The following is a 14,092-nucleotide window of genomic DNA, read 5'->3' as shown; positions in this document are numbered from 1 at the left end:
GAATTCCATACTAGAGGAGTAATCAACCCCGGGTTAAACTCCACCTTCCTTGCTTTGGTCCCCAAGAAAAGTGATGCAAATACTCCAGAGGATTACAGGCCGATCAGTCTAGTAAATAGCCTTTACAAGATCATCACTAAGGTGCTTCCAACTATCATAGCTAGCAATCATGGAGCTTTTGTGAAAGGGAGGCAAATAACAAATTAGATACTGGTAGCAAATGAGAGTTTAGAGGACTATAAGAGATCGAGGAGAAGAGGTGTGGTCTGTAAGTTAGATTTGGAAAAGGTGTATGATTTGGTTGATTGGTCCTTTTTACTAGAGGTGATGATTAACTTTGGGTTTGGAGATATCTGGTGTAAATGGGTGATGGGTTGCATTAAGGATTGCTGTTATTCCATTTTGGTGAATGGGACGGTGGTGGACTATTTCCCAGCTTTGAGGCGGGGACTAGACAAGGTGACCCCTTATCCCCCCCTTTCTTGTTTACATTGGTAGCAAAAGTGTTAGGGGGACTAATTTCTAAAGTAGATTCCAGGGGGTTAATAAGATGGTGTAGAGTTGGAAGAGAGAGTATATCGTTTACACACCTACAATTTGCAGATGGCACAATTTTGTTTTGTGAAGGAGGGGATATCAATTGGATTAGGAACTTGAAGCTCAGTATACAACTTTTTGAGCAAATGTCAAGCCTGAGGGTGAAACTTTTATGAGCACCCGCACCACACGACAACAGTTGAGGCAGCGGTGCGCACACGACCAGCACTGCACGGCAGCGGCACCATGAGCCGCATGCACGCACTGCGCGGCAGCGGCATCGCACGCAGCACCACGTTGCAGGGGCACTGCACGCAGCACCACGCGGCAGGGGCACCGCACGCAGCACCATGCGCATGCGCTGCATGGCGGCGGCACCATGAGCCCCGCGCACGCACCCGACAGCAGTAGCAGAGCAGGGCCCACACGGCAGCTCATAGGGTGGGCCCACCCTTATCTGGACACGTCAAGAGAACTCGCCTACCTTATCACTTATCCCTTATCCCATTCTCCCTTATCTTGTCCCCTATTCTTAGAAGCAATTGTAGTACCATTAAAAGTAAGTAGTCTAATTAGAAGTAGGAGTTTGAGTCCGTTTAGGACTAACCTAGCCGAATCCAAGAAGGAACCCTCCTCTTGTAATCTCCTATTTAAGGAGACGCCATTATTGAATGAAGATATCGAATATTCAGTCAATAAAGAGATAAAGGAGAGTTAGGTGGTCTCTTGGACAAATCACCCACGAGATAGTCAAAATAGGGCCTGTATGCAAGGCCAAAGGCAAGGAAAGATCAGAGGTTCCTGTCGTGGAGCGACTCGTGACACGATCCTACGCTCGGGCCCATAACAGAAACTTTGAGGAAAGTTGTATAGTTGGGGTGTATCTAGGGGAAGGGGAGATTGGTGAGTATGTAGACATGATGTGTAGTCTCTAATTGGCCATTAAATTACCTTGGTCTTCCTTTGGGGAATAATCCTCAAAAAGGTGATTTTTGGGCCCCTATTGTGGAGAGATTTGAAAAGAGACTTGCTAACTGGAAGAAAAACTATTTCTCTTGGAGGGAGAGTCACTTTAATAAGGTCTACTTTTGCTAACCTTTTTGTTTATTTTTTGTCAGTTTTTAAGATTCCGGCTAAGGTGGCTAGTAGACTGGAAAAACTAATGAGAGACTTTCTTTGGGAGCCGGGGGAGGAGAAGAAGGATCATATACATGGGTTGGCATACAATGGATGGGATTCTGGGATTCTAGCTAGGGCTACAACAACTTCTCATTGGAAAGCTATTCAAGCCATTTTGCCCTTGTTCTCTCCATGGATTAGGTATGATTTGCACTCTAGTAACCTCATTCAGTTTTGGGAACATGTCTGGGTTGGGAACTCCTCATTGAAAGATCAATTTCCAAGCCTTTATGCTATCTCTACCTTTAAAAATGAACCAGCTTACTCTTTCTTGTTCCTTCTAGTTCACCTTCTGGGTTTGGATGGAATTTGAGTCTGAGAAGAGATGTCAGGGACATGGAGTTAGCTTGTACTTTAGCCTTACTTTCCATTCTTGAAGGGTTCTTCATTGAGCTAGTAAAGCCAGATAGCAGAATGTGGACGCTCACTCCCTCGGGTTCTTACACTTGTGCCTACTTCTTTAGAGCACTGTTACCCTCTCCTCCGGTTGGTTTGTGTTTTCCTATCAAAGATGTATGGTGTCGACCTATACCTCCAAAGGTTGGGAGCTTCTGTTGGGAAGCCTTTCTGGAAAGAGTTAATACATGGGATCTACTCCAAAGAAAAAGACCCAACAGTTTGTCTCCTCACTGGTGTGTTCTCTGTAAATGTGATGGTGAGTCTGGATACCATTTACTAATTTCTTGTCAGTTTGTTAAGGTTACTTGGGAATGGTTTACTTCTTTGTTTGGGTGCAGGTGGACGACTCCTTTGAATGTGCAAAGCTTATTTACTTGCATGCCTAACTGGCCAACCAAAAGGGCCAAGATCATGTGGAGATGTGGTAGGGCTGCGATATGTTGGACTGTTTGGGAGGAGAGAAACTCAAGGATATTCTCAGATAAGGAGAGAAGTATGGATGAAATCCTTGAGACAATCCACATCAGGATGATACATTGCCTGAGAACATTGGAATTGTTTAAAGTGCTCTCAGTTGATGAGATGATAAGGAGCTGGAAGGAGATTGCAGAAACAGGCTCAAACAGGAAGAACATAAACTTTTGCTGGACACCTCCACCTCATGGGTTCACCAAACTGAATTTCGATGGTAGCAGCATAGGCAATCCAGGGCCTTCTGCAATATGTGGAGTAATAAGGGATGAAGCAGGAAATTTGTTGGCTATGTACTCTGGTCCGATTGGGGTAGGAGACTCTTTGAGGGCCGAGATTGTAGGAGGTATTGAAGGGATACAAAGGGCCAAAGAATTGAATATTAAAAAGCTGATTATAGAAGGTGATTCTGAAATTGAGGTGAATTGGCTAACAGGGGACAGCTCTATGCTTTGGAAATACAGCAATGAAAAGGGGAAATTCAAGTGGCTCGCCAAGGACATGGAAATACATTGTACATGGATAAAGAGAATTGCAAATGCATTGGCAGATGATTTAGCTAAACAAGGGGTAAATAGGAATACTATGTTCTGGGCTGTTTTGTAATTGTAATTGTAATTGCTTCATGGTCAGAATGTACCTAGGGTAGTTGGGAGTTAAGCCCTCCTTTGTAATTCTGATTATCTAAACCCTTATTAATAAAAGTTCATTGTTATTGATAAAAAAACAATTCTCACCGTGAGCTCTTTAGAGGATACACCAATTGGGAGAAATACAGAGGAAAGGGTTGTTGAGCAGAATGTTGAGAGATGAACTTGAAGAAAGAAGCACAAGTAAAGGTTCCTTTGGGTCTAGGGGTCCACATCCTTTTATCTGGCTTGGAGGGATCCAAGCAAACCTGATTAAGGCAACATAGCAAGTCATAGAGAGATTCAATTTTATCATCCCTTAGTCCCCTACGAAACCCAAAATCCCAATTAGGAACCAAGGGTGTTCCTAGTGATGAGACAAATTTTGAGACCACTAAAATGAACTTAATCCAAAAAGACCAGAGATTACTACAAGTTTACTAAAAAGAGTAATTGCGATAATTACTAAAAATAGCAAGTCTGAAAGTTACAATAAATAGTAGTTTTGAAATAATGGTAAATTTCTGGAAAACTTAAAAGCCCATTCCTAGGACTTCTACAACTTTAAAAATTGCATCTTTAGTAGACTTCGCTTTAACTTTAAACCAATTCTTTTCCCATATATTGATTTCCTTTAGGCTCAGTTTGGGAAGAGTACAAATACAAATATTCACAGTACAAATACATACAAAATACCAAGTTTTGCACTCCACATATTTGTATTTGTACTCTTTCCAAACTGAGTCTCAAGAAAAAAATGAGACTAAAAGGCTTTTTTAGACCATTTCTTCGTTCTCTTCAGATCTGTTAGCTGCTTTCTGCTTTCGGCTGTAACACCCTGAAATTCACAAATTTTCTTAACAGATTTCTTTGTCAATTATAACCTTTATTCGGGCCTTGGAGTCCATAACTCTTGGCGTCATTTATTTCTTCTGTAATTTGAGCTCTCATAACTGTATTATTAACTGAGTGGGTTCTATTAAATGAGACACTATGGATTTGGAATTGATTATCCAATATCCACATTTTGCACTCTAGTGTATTGTATATGCTCTGCATTTTTCATTTTAATAAAGCTAGTTATTATGAACATTCCAAAAAAAAAATCAGCTGCTAAAAATATGTCAGGAATCTGCACTCTATGTCCAGAATATTTCAGGTATGGTTGGAAGAATTCTATTCTGTAGTTTCCCTCCTCTAATAGCACCTGATTTCTCTTTTTTCTTCCGAGCTTCCCCTTTCATTCCCAATTCTTTTTCTTTGCGTCATTGTCACCTCTTGGTTCTTTTTCCATGTAAGGTTTTGTATTGTTCTATACTAATGAATATGTGGTAGTCTGCTGATACTTCTTACTGCCAAGTTTGATGATGTAATTCTTGAACATTTGATGCAATTAACAATAAAAAAAAACATTTGAACCTGTTTATGCTCTAAATTGCAGGTTCAATATCGAATGCATCCATCACTATCAGAATTTCCGTCTAACAGCTTTTATGAGGGTACGCTTCAAAATGGAGTGACCATCAATGAAAGGCAATCGTCAGGGATTGATTTTCCTTGGCCTGTTCCAAATCGTCCCATGTTCTTTTATGTTCAGGTATTACAATCTTGGGTTTTTATTTTAGTCACTGATTTTTGTGTTCATCAATGTATATAGTTTGCTGCCTTAGTTTTGGATTTTTTTTTTATTTTAAAATTGATACAGTTCCTTTCATCAGATGGGACAAGAGGAGATAAGTGCAAGTGGGACTTCTTATTTAAATAGGACTGAGGCTGCAAATGTTGAAAAAATTGTAACTACTTTCTTAAGGAGTGGTGTTGTTCCTAGTCAGGTACTTTTTCATATATTGACCATCTATCATTCCTCTTAACCATCTGAATTTCTTTGGATTTATTTCATTAATTTTAAATTCATTTCTGTTCAACATTTATAGATTGGAGTTATAACACCATACGAAGGGCAACGGGCCTACATAGTGAACTATATGTCAAGAAATGGTGCTCTCAGGCAGCAACTTTACAAGGAAATTGAGGTTTGATCCGTAACTGATATATTAGTGCGGATGTAGAGTGAAAATTTTGTTTGGACTAAAATTACCTTCAATTTTTTTTGTTTGAAAAAGGGTAGAAAAGTCATTGTATTACACCTTTTATGCCAGCTTTAATGGTTACTAAAATGCCCATTTTTGTGTATTTAGTCCATCTCTAATTGTAAGTGTTAAAAATTTAACTTCAAGTATTACCTTCCACCTCAGTCCCCTCTCATTAAGTCTTATAATTATAGTATTAACTCCCATTTTCTCTTTTTAAATCCTATATTTAAGTTATTTTTCACTAATAAATGCTACTAATTAGATTTATGTCAATATTTTTAACAATATAAACCCATATATTTTAAAACTTACTAAAAAACAAAACCATTCTTTATCCAAGTGATTGCTAATTGTACCTAGGTCAAAACAGGTCTAAGTCTGTCCTGGACACCTCTCTTCTTGTTTTTGTAAAGCTGAAGTTTGATGGTAGTGGTAGAGGGAACCCTGGGCAATAAGGCATTGGGGGTGTGTTTAGGGATGAGAATGGGACTGTTTTAGCCATGTTCTTAGGCCCAATTGGGCTAGGTAACTCTCTCATGGCTGAGCTCTTGGCAATCTTGGAAGGTGTCCAAATGGCGAAGGAAATGAACATTAGGAGGCTTGTAATTGAAGGGGATTCAGAGGTGGTAGTAAGGTGGTTGAAAGAAGATAAGGCTGTGTTATGGAACTATAGCAATGAAAGGAAAAAATTCAGTACAGTAGGGTGAAGAGATCGACTAACTCTTTTGCTGATGGGTTAGCTAAGCAAGAGGTGGTTAGGAATCTACATTATGGGCTCAGTTGTAATTGTAGTTTTATCACTTTGGGGGCTCTTGCTTCTGTTGGGGGGACTAAGACAGTTTATCTCCCTGCCCTTCTAATTAATTATTCTGTTTGATTAATGATTTTTTTGTTATTAAGAAAAAAAATTAAACCATCTTAATCAAATTGATCAACCTATGAAGTCATAGTTAGGTAAGAAAAAATTTTAAATAGAAATAAATATAGAAAATTATAAAAATGTAGAAAAAACTTGACACATTTATGATATCTTTAATAATCAAATTGAAAAAAAAAGTGTAATACACAAGAATTATTTTTATTGATAATGAAAAGGAAATACATAATTTAGAACTGATCAAAAATAAAAATATTTTACTGTTTCACAAAGATCAATAGTTCAACTTTTGGGTCAAATGTGTTAAATTTGTTAACCTTTAATGTCATAAATAAATAATAAAACTTAATAAAATATAAAATGCAAAAATAAAAAATACATAAATTTTGCAAAAAAAATTCAGGCACATGTAAAATATCATATTTTTATTATATTAAACAAGAAATAAGTGTGACACCAGCAATATTTTTATTATAGAAAAAGTTGAACACATCTATAATTTTATATTTACACTACTATTAAAAGTATGAATAAGATTGTCAAACACTCTTTTGACTAAAATACTCAATTTTGAATTTAGTCCCTATTTAATTGTAATTAGTACTACTATTTTTCACCTCATTCAATTCCCTCTATTTAAATCTTACATTTTTTTTTTATAAATGAACAAAAAAAGATACACCAAAAGGATAATATATTACAAAAAGAAAAATCTAGCCAAGCAAGTAAGCTTGTCAATGATATTTGAAACTTCACAACTTGATCTGAATATCACATATTTGGATGAGGTGTTTATGTAATCAGATTTGGACTTCGCAATTTGCATCCGATTAATAATAAAAAATAAAAAATATAAATGAAATTAAAAATTACATAAAGTTTATAGAAAATTCTGGTGTGTGTGTGTATGCATTAGCTATTTACTGCTAGAACATATGTGTTCTTCGCAGGTTGCAAGTGTAGATTCCTTCCAGGGAAGGGAGAAAGATTATATCATTTTGTCTTGTGTGAGAAGTAATGAGCATCAGGTGAGTTCCTTTTTTCTTTCTCTTTTCTTTATGATATTTTGTATGAATGGTTCCTTTTTTTAGTTTTATAATCTCTGAATGCATTCGTTCATTTCATCAAGTTTTAAAGTATTGGTAGAAAGTGCCAATATATTGTATCATACCTAGCTTTTGTTGCTACACAATTTAATACACATTTGATAGAAAGGCTGACTGAAAACATTTTTAATTTGTTAGGAAGATATTGTTATATATGGTATGTTACAGGGCCATTACTAAATGTTGATTCCAGCTATCTTGAGGTCATGGGAGGGGGAATTGATAGAGACCTAACTTATTTTTTCCTTATTGGAACAGAGTGTGCCTTAGGAGTCAAACCCACATTATTACCATTACACAAAGTAACTGCCATTGGATATTGTTATATATAGTATTTACCCCTTCTAATATGTTTTGTATCAAGTAGGGGTGTCAATTGGATTGGATTTGATCCAATCCAATCAGGTTCAATATGAGTGCATTATAGATGGATCAGGTCCAATTCAATCCAATGAATTCTCTGGCTTTTGAACCAGTCTAATTCAATGTCTGGACCATCCAGTCTGTTCAAATTGGCTTTAATTTAGATTGGTTCCAGCCCAAACCTGGCTCATTGACACCTGCATTCTTAACTTCTATTAATAGACTGGATATTGGTTCAATCTGACCAATCCATTACGGGTGGACCACGTCCAATTCAGTCCAATAAATACTTTGGACCATTAAGTCTGGACTGGCCCAATTCAATATGTCTTATTGGTCTATCCAATCCAACCAAATTGATTTTGATTTGGATGGGGTCCAACCCAAAACCGATCCATTGACACCCCTAGTATCAAGGTTCTGGATTCATGAAACGAAACTAAAATTGGATTAAGCATCGGCTAACAAACATTATACTGAACATGCTTTTGGCTTGCAAGAATGCCTTAATGAACTCAACTAAATAAGTGATGGAATTTACGTCAATGTTTTGAATATTGTGTCTTAAATCCTAAGATTGTTTAGGAAATATAGAGAAATCTTGTTAATGGACTGAGGCCTTTTTGGTAGCGGGATTGTAGTTTGGACTGAATTGTTTTCCTTCCTCCATGGGTTTAGATTGACCATTTCTGTGGATTGTAAATCAGTTTGGACTGAACCATTTACCCTAGAGTAGTAAATGGTTTCACCCATTTTCAATTCACATCCATCATATGAGTAATTGATTTAACAATTTTTACAACTTGTACATCATATGCATAAGGTATGGTTAAGTTGGCTTTGAAGTCAATTAACAATATATGCATTGATTTTTAATGTGCATTTGATGGAAAAACACTAAAAAATTTAAGATGGAATTATAATTTTTAGAAATGCTTTTTTGTAAAGATCCAAACAATAACTGTATGATTTTTTAATTGGTTCCAGGTGTAAGATTTTTTTCTGAAATCCTTGTTATTTGCACTTTTTTTTGATGGACTCCTTGTGTTTCACACTTGCGTGAAGTATCTTGTAAATTGTAAGATTTTAACAACTATGTTTGATACCTAGCTTCACACTGAATAAAGAGGCCATTGCCAGTTTTCTATTGTTTCATACGTTTTATCATTGATATTGTTCTGGTTTCAGTTGCTGATAAAAAGAACTATGCTTGGTATTGGAATTTAATTATATTGATTGTCTCTTGCAGACATCTGACATAAAACCTGCGTCAATTGTTTTATCATGCCACAATTGTCCAACGTATATGCTTTATTGAATTAAAGATATTTCAATACAGTACCTCATTGAAGAAATTGAGCACGGAATGTTTTCATTTATTAGTCACTCTCTCTTATGGGTCTGGGCATGTAGGATCAGTGTTTTAAAAGGCGTGGGAGGCGTACGCCTCTGAGGCATATGCCTCATGCACTTTTTTTCATGAGGTGTACGCCTCATGAACACCTCGTATGAAAGACTGCAAAAAAAGAAAAAAGACAAAAAGGAAAAGAAAAGAAAGGGAAGGGAAAGAAAAAGACAGAGAAGAAAAAAAGAGAAAAGGAAAGGGAAGGGAAGAAAAGATAAGGGGAAAGAAAGTAGTTTGCCCCCGACCCCTTTGTCTCGCTTGCCTGCGTTTCGACAAGACCCCCCCTTTCAACTAGTGTTGTGCATCTTTATTCTTCTTAATATAAACGACTTTTATTAAAAATAAAGAAAAAATGAGATCCCCCATTTCTCTTCTTCCTCTTGACCCCCTTCCTCTTAAGGAGGTTTACGCCTCCTTGTGTTTGGGCGGCTTACACCTCTTACGTTCTGAACTAAGCTTCACGCCTTGCGTCATGCTTCCGTGTTTTAGAACATTGTGTAGGACATAAAAGCTTGGCACTTGATTATTGGTGAATAGAAAAATCTTGATGGTGTTAGTTACCAAATGCTTGTGTAAATGAGGATTTCAGGAATTTGTCCTTTTTTTTTTTTATTTGTGAACACAGGAGCATGTCAAATTTGATGTTAACATATAATAGACAAATAAGGATGATTTTGAATGTGTTTGACTTGTTTCATGTTATCTTGATTTCTTACTTCCCTAGTCATTTTATACTATTTGTTTCATTTAATGTTTGTTTTCATTTTGTTGCATGGTCTTTTGTGTTTTAGCTACTTGTTTCTAATTTACATGATAAGCTCATTGTCTGATATCTTATATTTCATTGTAAAAAATTTCAGGGCATTGGATTCCTTAATGATCCACGCAGGCTAAATGTCGCACTTACACGAGCTCGTTATGGTATTGTTATCTTGGGGAATCCTAAAGTCTTGAGCAAACAGCCATTGTGGAATAGCTTATTGACTCATTACAAGGTGCCTATCTCTTGTTTCTTGCATGTAACTTGGGCTCTTGTTTGTTAAATTGCTGGCCTGTTTTGAAGTCGCATGATTGGTAGGATTAGAGTTGTTTGACCAGTGAAGTTTGCCCAACCAAGGTTGTGGCATGTTGAGTGAAAGGTTATTCTGGAAAACATCATACCCCTTAGTCATTGATTGGGAGAAACTTCCTTAATCCATTATTGCACAAAGTGGGTTTGGCAGTTGAAAATTCCTGTTGTGGCCACCACCTTATTGGAATCAACATAATCAACTGGGGAGTAACAGGTGATACATTTGGCCAAGGCCTAAGTTGGTTTCTTGGTTGTCATACCCGTTGTAGTTATATGCTATGATCGACTTTTTTGAGTTTGCTTGTAAGTTATTGCTACCTTTTACTGTTCTATACCAACCATTTGTAAAGGGCCAGAGAAGTCAAGAAAATCATATTGGCCTTTTCAAATGGTTGTTGTTAGAACAGGAAAAGGTAACAATAGCTTACAAGGCCAATATGATTTGGAACACTCTGCAGTTGGCCTAATTGTTTTTTCTTTTATTTATATGTTTTTTTCTCTTTTTTCTCGGTGTATCTGTCTTTTGTTCCGCTCCCTTTTGTTGCTTTTCTTTCTAGTGATATGTCATCACTATCAGATGTACTTATTTCTTCTACTAATAAATTTTCTTTTTTTATTTACTACCAAGAATAGACGTTTTCTTGACTTCTTTGGCTTTTGATGTGGATTTTTATCTAGTTAGCATTCATAAAGATACTTGGTTGTGTTGTGCACTTGACATTCCAGTTTACTTGATTAAGCTATTTTATGTTATGTTTGCATAGTTTTGTCTTAGGCTCTTCTAGTGAACTAGTTTGTATATTTCATCATTTGTTGAATATTTCATTTTAGGAACATGATTGCTTGGTGGAAGGACCTTTGAATAACCTGAAGCAGAGTATGGTTCAGTTTCAAAAGCCAAAGAAGGTATTGTGTGTTTCAGATAGGCTTGCTTGCATTGTTAGAAATAATACGATAATGGTGAAATGCTTGAGAATTGTGTATTCTAAGGTCTCCATGTGAAACAGATCTACAATGATCGAAGACTTTTCTTTGGAGGTGGCCCAGGGATTGTTCCAAATGATAATTTTGGGACTATCGTATCTTCTAGCCCAAATGCTGATAAAAGAGGCAACCGCTCTAAAGGTATGCAATTTGTTCTAAATTGTCTATCACTGCAACCACAACGATTTGATGACTTTAAATGCTTATTCATGCTATAGTTGATACTGTGGCTCAACTAAAGAATGTATAAAATCAGAAAGCATTTGTTTTCTGCTGCTATTTTATGTTGGAGTTGTTACTCTAACAAGTATTTGTGCTGTGCATCTGAACTGTATTATTATGGTTCAACAAACAATTTGACAGCTTCATCTCCTTTAATCCAGGTTCTTATATGCCATTTGGTGCACCCAATGGTACCCATAAGCCTGGTGTGCACCCAGCAGGATTTCCTGTGCCGCGAATTCCTCTTCCACCATTTCCGGCTGGTCCCCATTCACAGTCTTATGCAATTCCAACTCGTGGAGCTGTTCATGGTCCTATTGGAGCTGTTCCACAGGTCCCTCAAGCAGGTAGCAGGGGTTTTGGATCTGGGCGTGGTAATGCTGGTGGTCCTATTGGTGGTCACCTCTCACATCAGCAAGGTTCCCAGCAAAACATTGGGAGCATTGGCCCTAATTTCAATTTTCCTTCTCTGGACAATCCAAATAGTCAGCCATCCGTTGGAGGTCCCTTATCTCAGACTGGGCTTATGACTCAGGTTCATAACCATTCTTTTTCTACTTTTTTTTTTGTTCCATGTTGAGATGGTGATGTCCTAAAACTTTCTTATTATACTTAATAGATGCCAGTTCAAGGGCTAAGCCAGACATTCCGTGATGGGTTTTCTATTGGAGGCATGTCTCAGGTATCAAATTCAGTATAGGTTTCTAAGTTTCTTATATATGAATTACCTTCTTTTTTTTTCCTGAGAATAAACTTTTATATGGCAATTGACTAGGATTTCTTGGGAGATGACTTCAAAAGTCAGGGGTCACATGTTGCTTATAATGTTGCAGACTTCTCCACCCAGGTAAACAAGTTCCAAGTTTTTTTAGCTGTTTCCATGAAAGCTGGATTTCTACTAGGCACATTGTTATTATTCTGTTTAACACATTACCATTTTATTAACATGAATATAGGATTAACAGTGGGAGCTGCAGGGTTACCTAGTTTCCATCAAGTTGCTGTGAAAGCCTAGTTGATAGGGGCACTTTTGTCCTTATTCACTATGGTTTTTAGTCTATTTGTTCAAACATCTTCTTAAGGGTATCATTGTAATTTCTGTCATCTTTTAGAAGCTGAATATTACTTGGGTCGACAGTAAGATAGTTCAGATTGATTCTCTCTCTCTCTCTCTCTCTCTCTCTCTCTCTCCTTAAAACCCTTCTTTTCTTCTCTATTTTGTCTATCAACTGAACCTTTATTCTGTGATTTTCTTTCTTTTTATTTCACCCTTTTTAACTTTTCTTCTAAGTTAATGTGGTATCAGAGCTCCAGGTTTCGTTCTGACCTGGTCTGAATGTCATTTCGGCCTCTCCTCTAGAGAACTCCTACTCTTTCAAGGAAAAGGACTGCAAAGGACTGAATACCCTCTAAGTAAATAGGCTTTAACGCCTCAAGTTGCAACAGGTTGCGAGTTTCTGGAGGTCTTATAAGCTCCCTTCTAATTGGCAGTTCAAAGAAGGGTTGTGTTTGGGGTTTTGAATGGTTGGAGTAAGTTTCCATCACTTTGTGGTGATTGTGTGGGATATTTTTTGTAGTGTGGTAGTTGAGTTGTGTGATTATAGGGTCAGCTGGTAAGTTAACCATTAGCTCATTCTCTTAGACTTTTGACTACATCAATAAGTGGTTCCAAATTTGTAGTTATTTATGAACATCCTACCGACTACTGTCAAGCTCAATGGTGCGCATTGTGATTCAAGGGCTAAATTGGTTGAGGTTTCTCTGATTGGTCGAGGCAAATTGAAATATATTAAGGAAAAACAATCCAAGCATGGGTTTGAAGGATATAGTGAGTGGGTGCAAGAAAACACACAAATTATGACTTCATTGTGGAACACTATGGAAAATCACACAAGTGTTAATCTTATGTTTTTGTATACAACAAAAGAGATTTGTTGTCGTAGTAGTGGGAGGGAAGGATGAGGTAGTGGCAGTAGTAGTAGTGGACGTGGTCAGGTGTGTGTGTGTTCCCATTGTTGCTGAGAAGGTCATACAATCAATTTTTGTTTTGCCTTGCATGGCCCACATTCTTCTTAGGCTAACCATGCCCCGGTAGAAAAAGACACTAGCAACAGTGTTCCTATTGATGAATCACTTGGTATAGGAGTGGGTAAGGATAGGGAGTTGGTTTCCATTACCCATGAAGAGTAAGAACGGCTTCGTTTTCTTCTTCTAGGACTATTGCTACCCTTGTCAATTTAGGTACAACTTGTCTTGCTTCTGGTTCTAAATCTACACCTTGGATAATTGACTTTGGAGCTTCAGATCATATGACTCGAACTTCAGTTTTGTTCGTCTTTGTCCCCTCCTACCTCTTAGTTTGTAACTTTAGCTGATGGGTCATCCTCCTTAGTTATAGGAACTGGTAATGTTTCTCTTGGTTCTGACCTTCATTTAACCAAAGTTTACGTTTCAAAATTTCCTTTTAGCCTTTTGTTTGTAAGCAGGCTGACTTAATATGTTAATTGTTCTGTAACATTTTATCCATCCTATTGTGTTTTTCAAGATCTTATGACGGGGAAGATGATTGCTAGAGGTTGTTAAGATGGAGGGTAGACCTGTTCAAGGGCCGGGCTGGGCTGGGCCGAGCTTTGTCTATGTATCAATAGAATACAATCAGGCCCAAGTCCGGCCCAATCCGGCCAGAAATTTGAAAATAATTTTTCTTTTTTATTCAATAAAAATTGTTTTATTTATAATAAAAACCCTTAAAACT

General features: G+C 37.2%; 1 protein-coding gene across 1 annotated transcript in view; it reads left to right on the top strand.

The window, feature by feature from the left end:
• The window catches only part of LOC148848438 (regulator of nonsense transcripts 1 homolog), a 57,695-nt gene that overhangs the window by 39,127 nt on the left and 4,476 nt on the right, over positions 1–14,092 (top strand). Inside the window, exons 17-26 of the mRNA XM_088949441.1 lie at positions 4,657–4,812; positions 4,934–5,047; positions 5,150–5,248; positions 7,136–7,213; positions 9,920–10,054; positions 10,963–11,037; positions 11,139–11,256; positions 11,499–11,872; positions 11,957–12,019; positions 12,113–12,184. Of these exons, the coding sequence (XP_088805567.1) occupies positions 4,657–4,812; positions 4,934–5,047; positions 5,150–5,248; positions 7,136–7,213; positions 9,920–10,054; positions 10,963–11,037; positions 11,139–11,256; positions 11,499–11,872; positions 11,957–12,019; positions 12,113–12,184 (1,284 nt within the window). The remainder of the gene's footprint in view (positions 1–4,656; positions 4,813–4,933; positions 5,048–5,149; positions 5,249–7,135; positions 7,214–9,919; positions 10,055–10,962; positions 11,038–11,138; positions 11,257–11,498; positions 11,873–11,956; positions 12,020–12,112; positions 12,185–14,092) is intronic.

The sequence above is a fragment of the Nelumbo lutea genome, chromosome 6 (genome assembly GCF_056320005.1).
Source record: "Nelumbo lutea isolate HS-2025 chromosome 6, American lotus-T2T, whole genome shotgun sequence".
In the NCBI taxonomy this organism is placed as follows: Eukaryota; Viridiplantae; Streptophyta; class Magnoliopsida; order Proteales; family Nelumbonaceae; genus Nelumbo; species Nelumbo lutea.
This window is presented reverse-complemented; position numbering and strand designations above follow the sequence as displayed.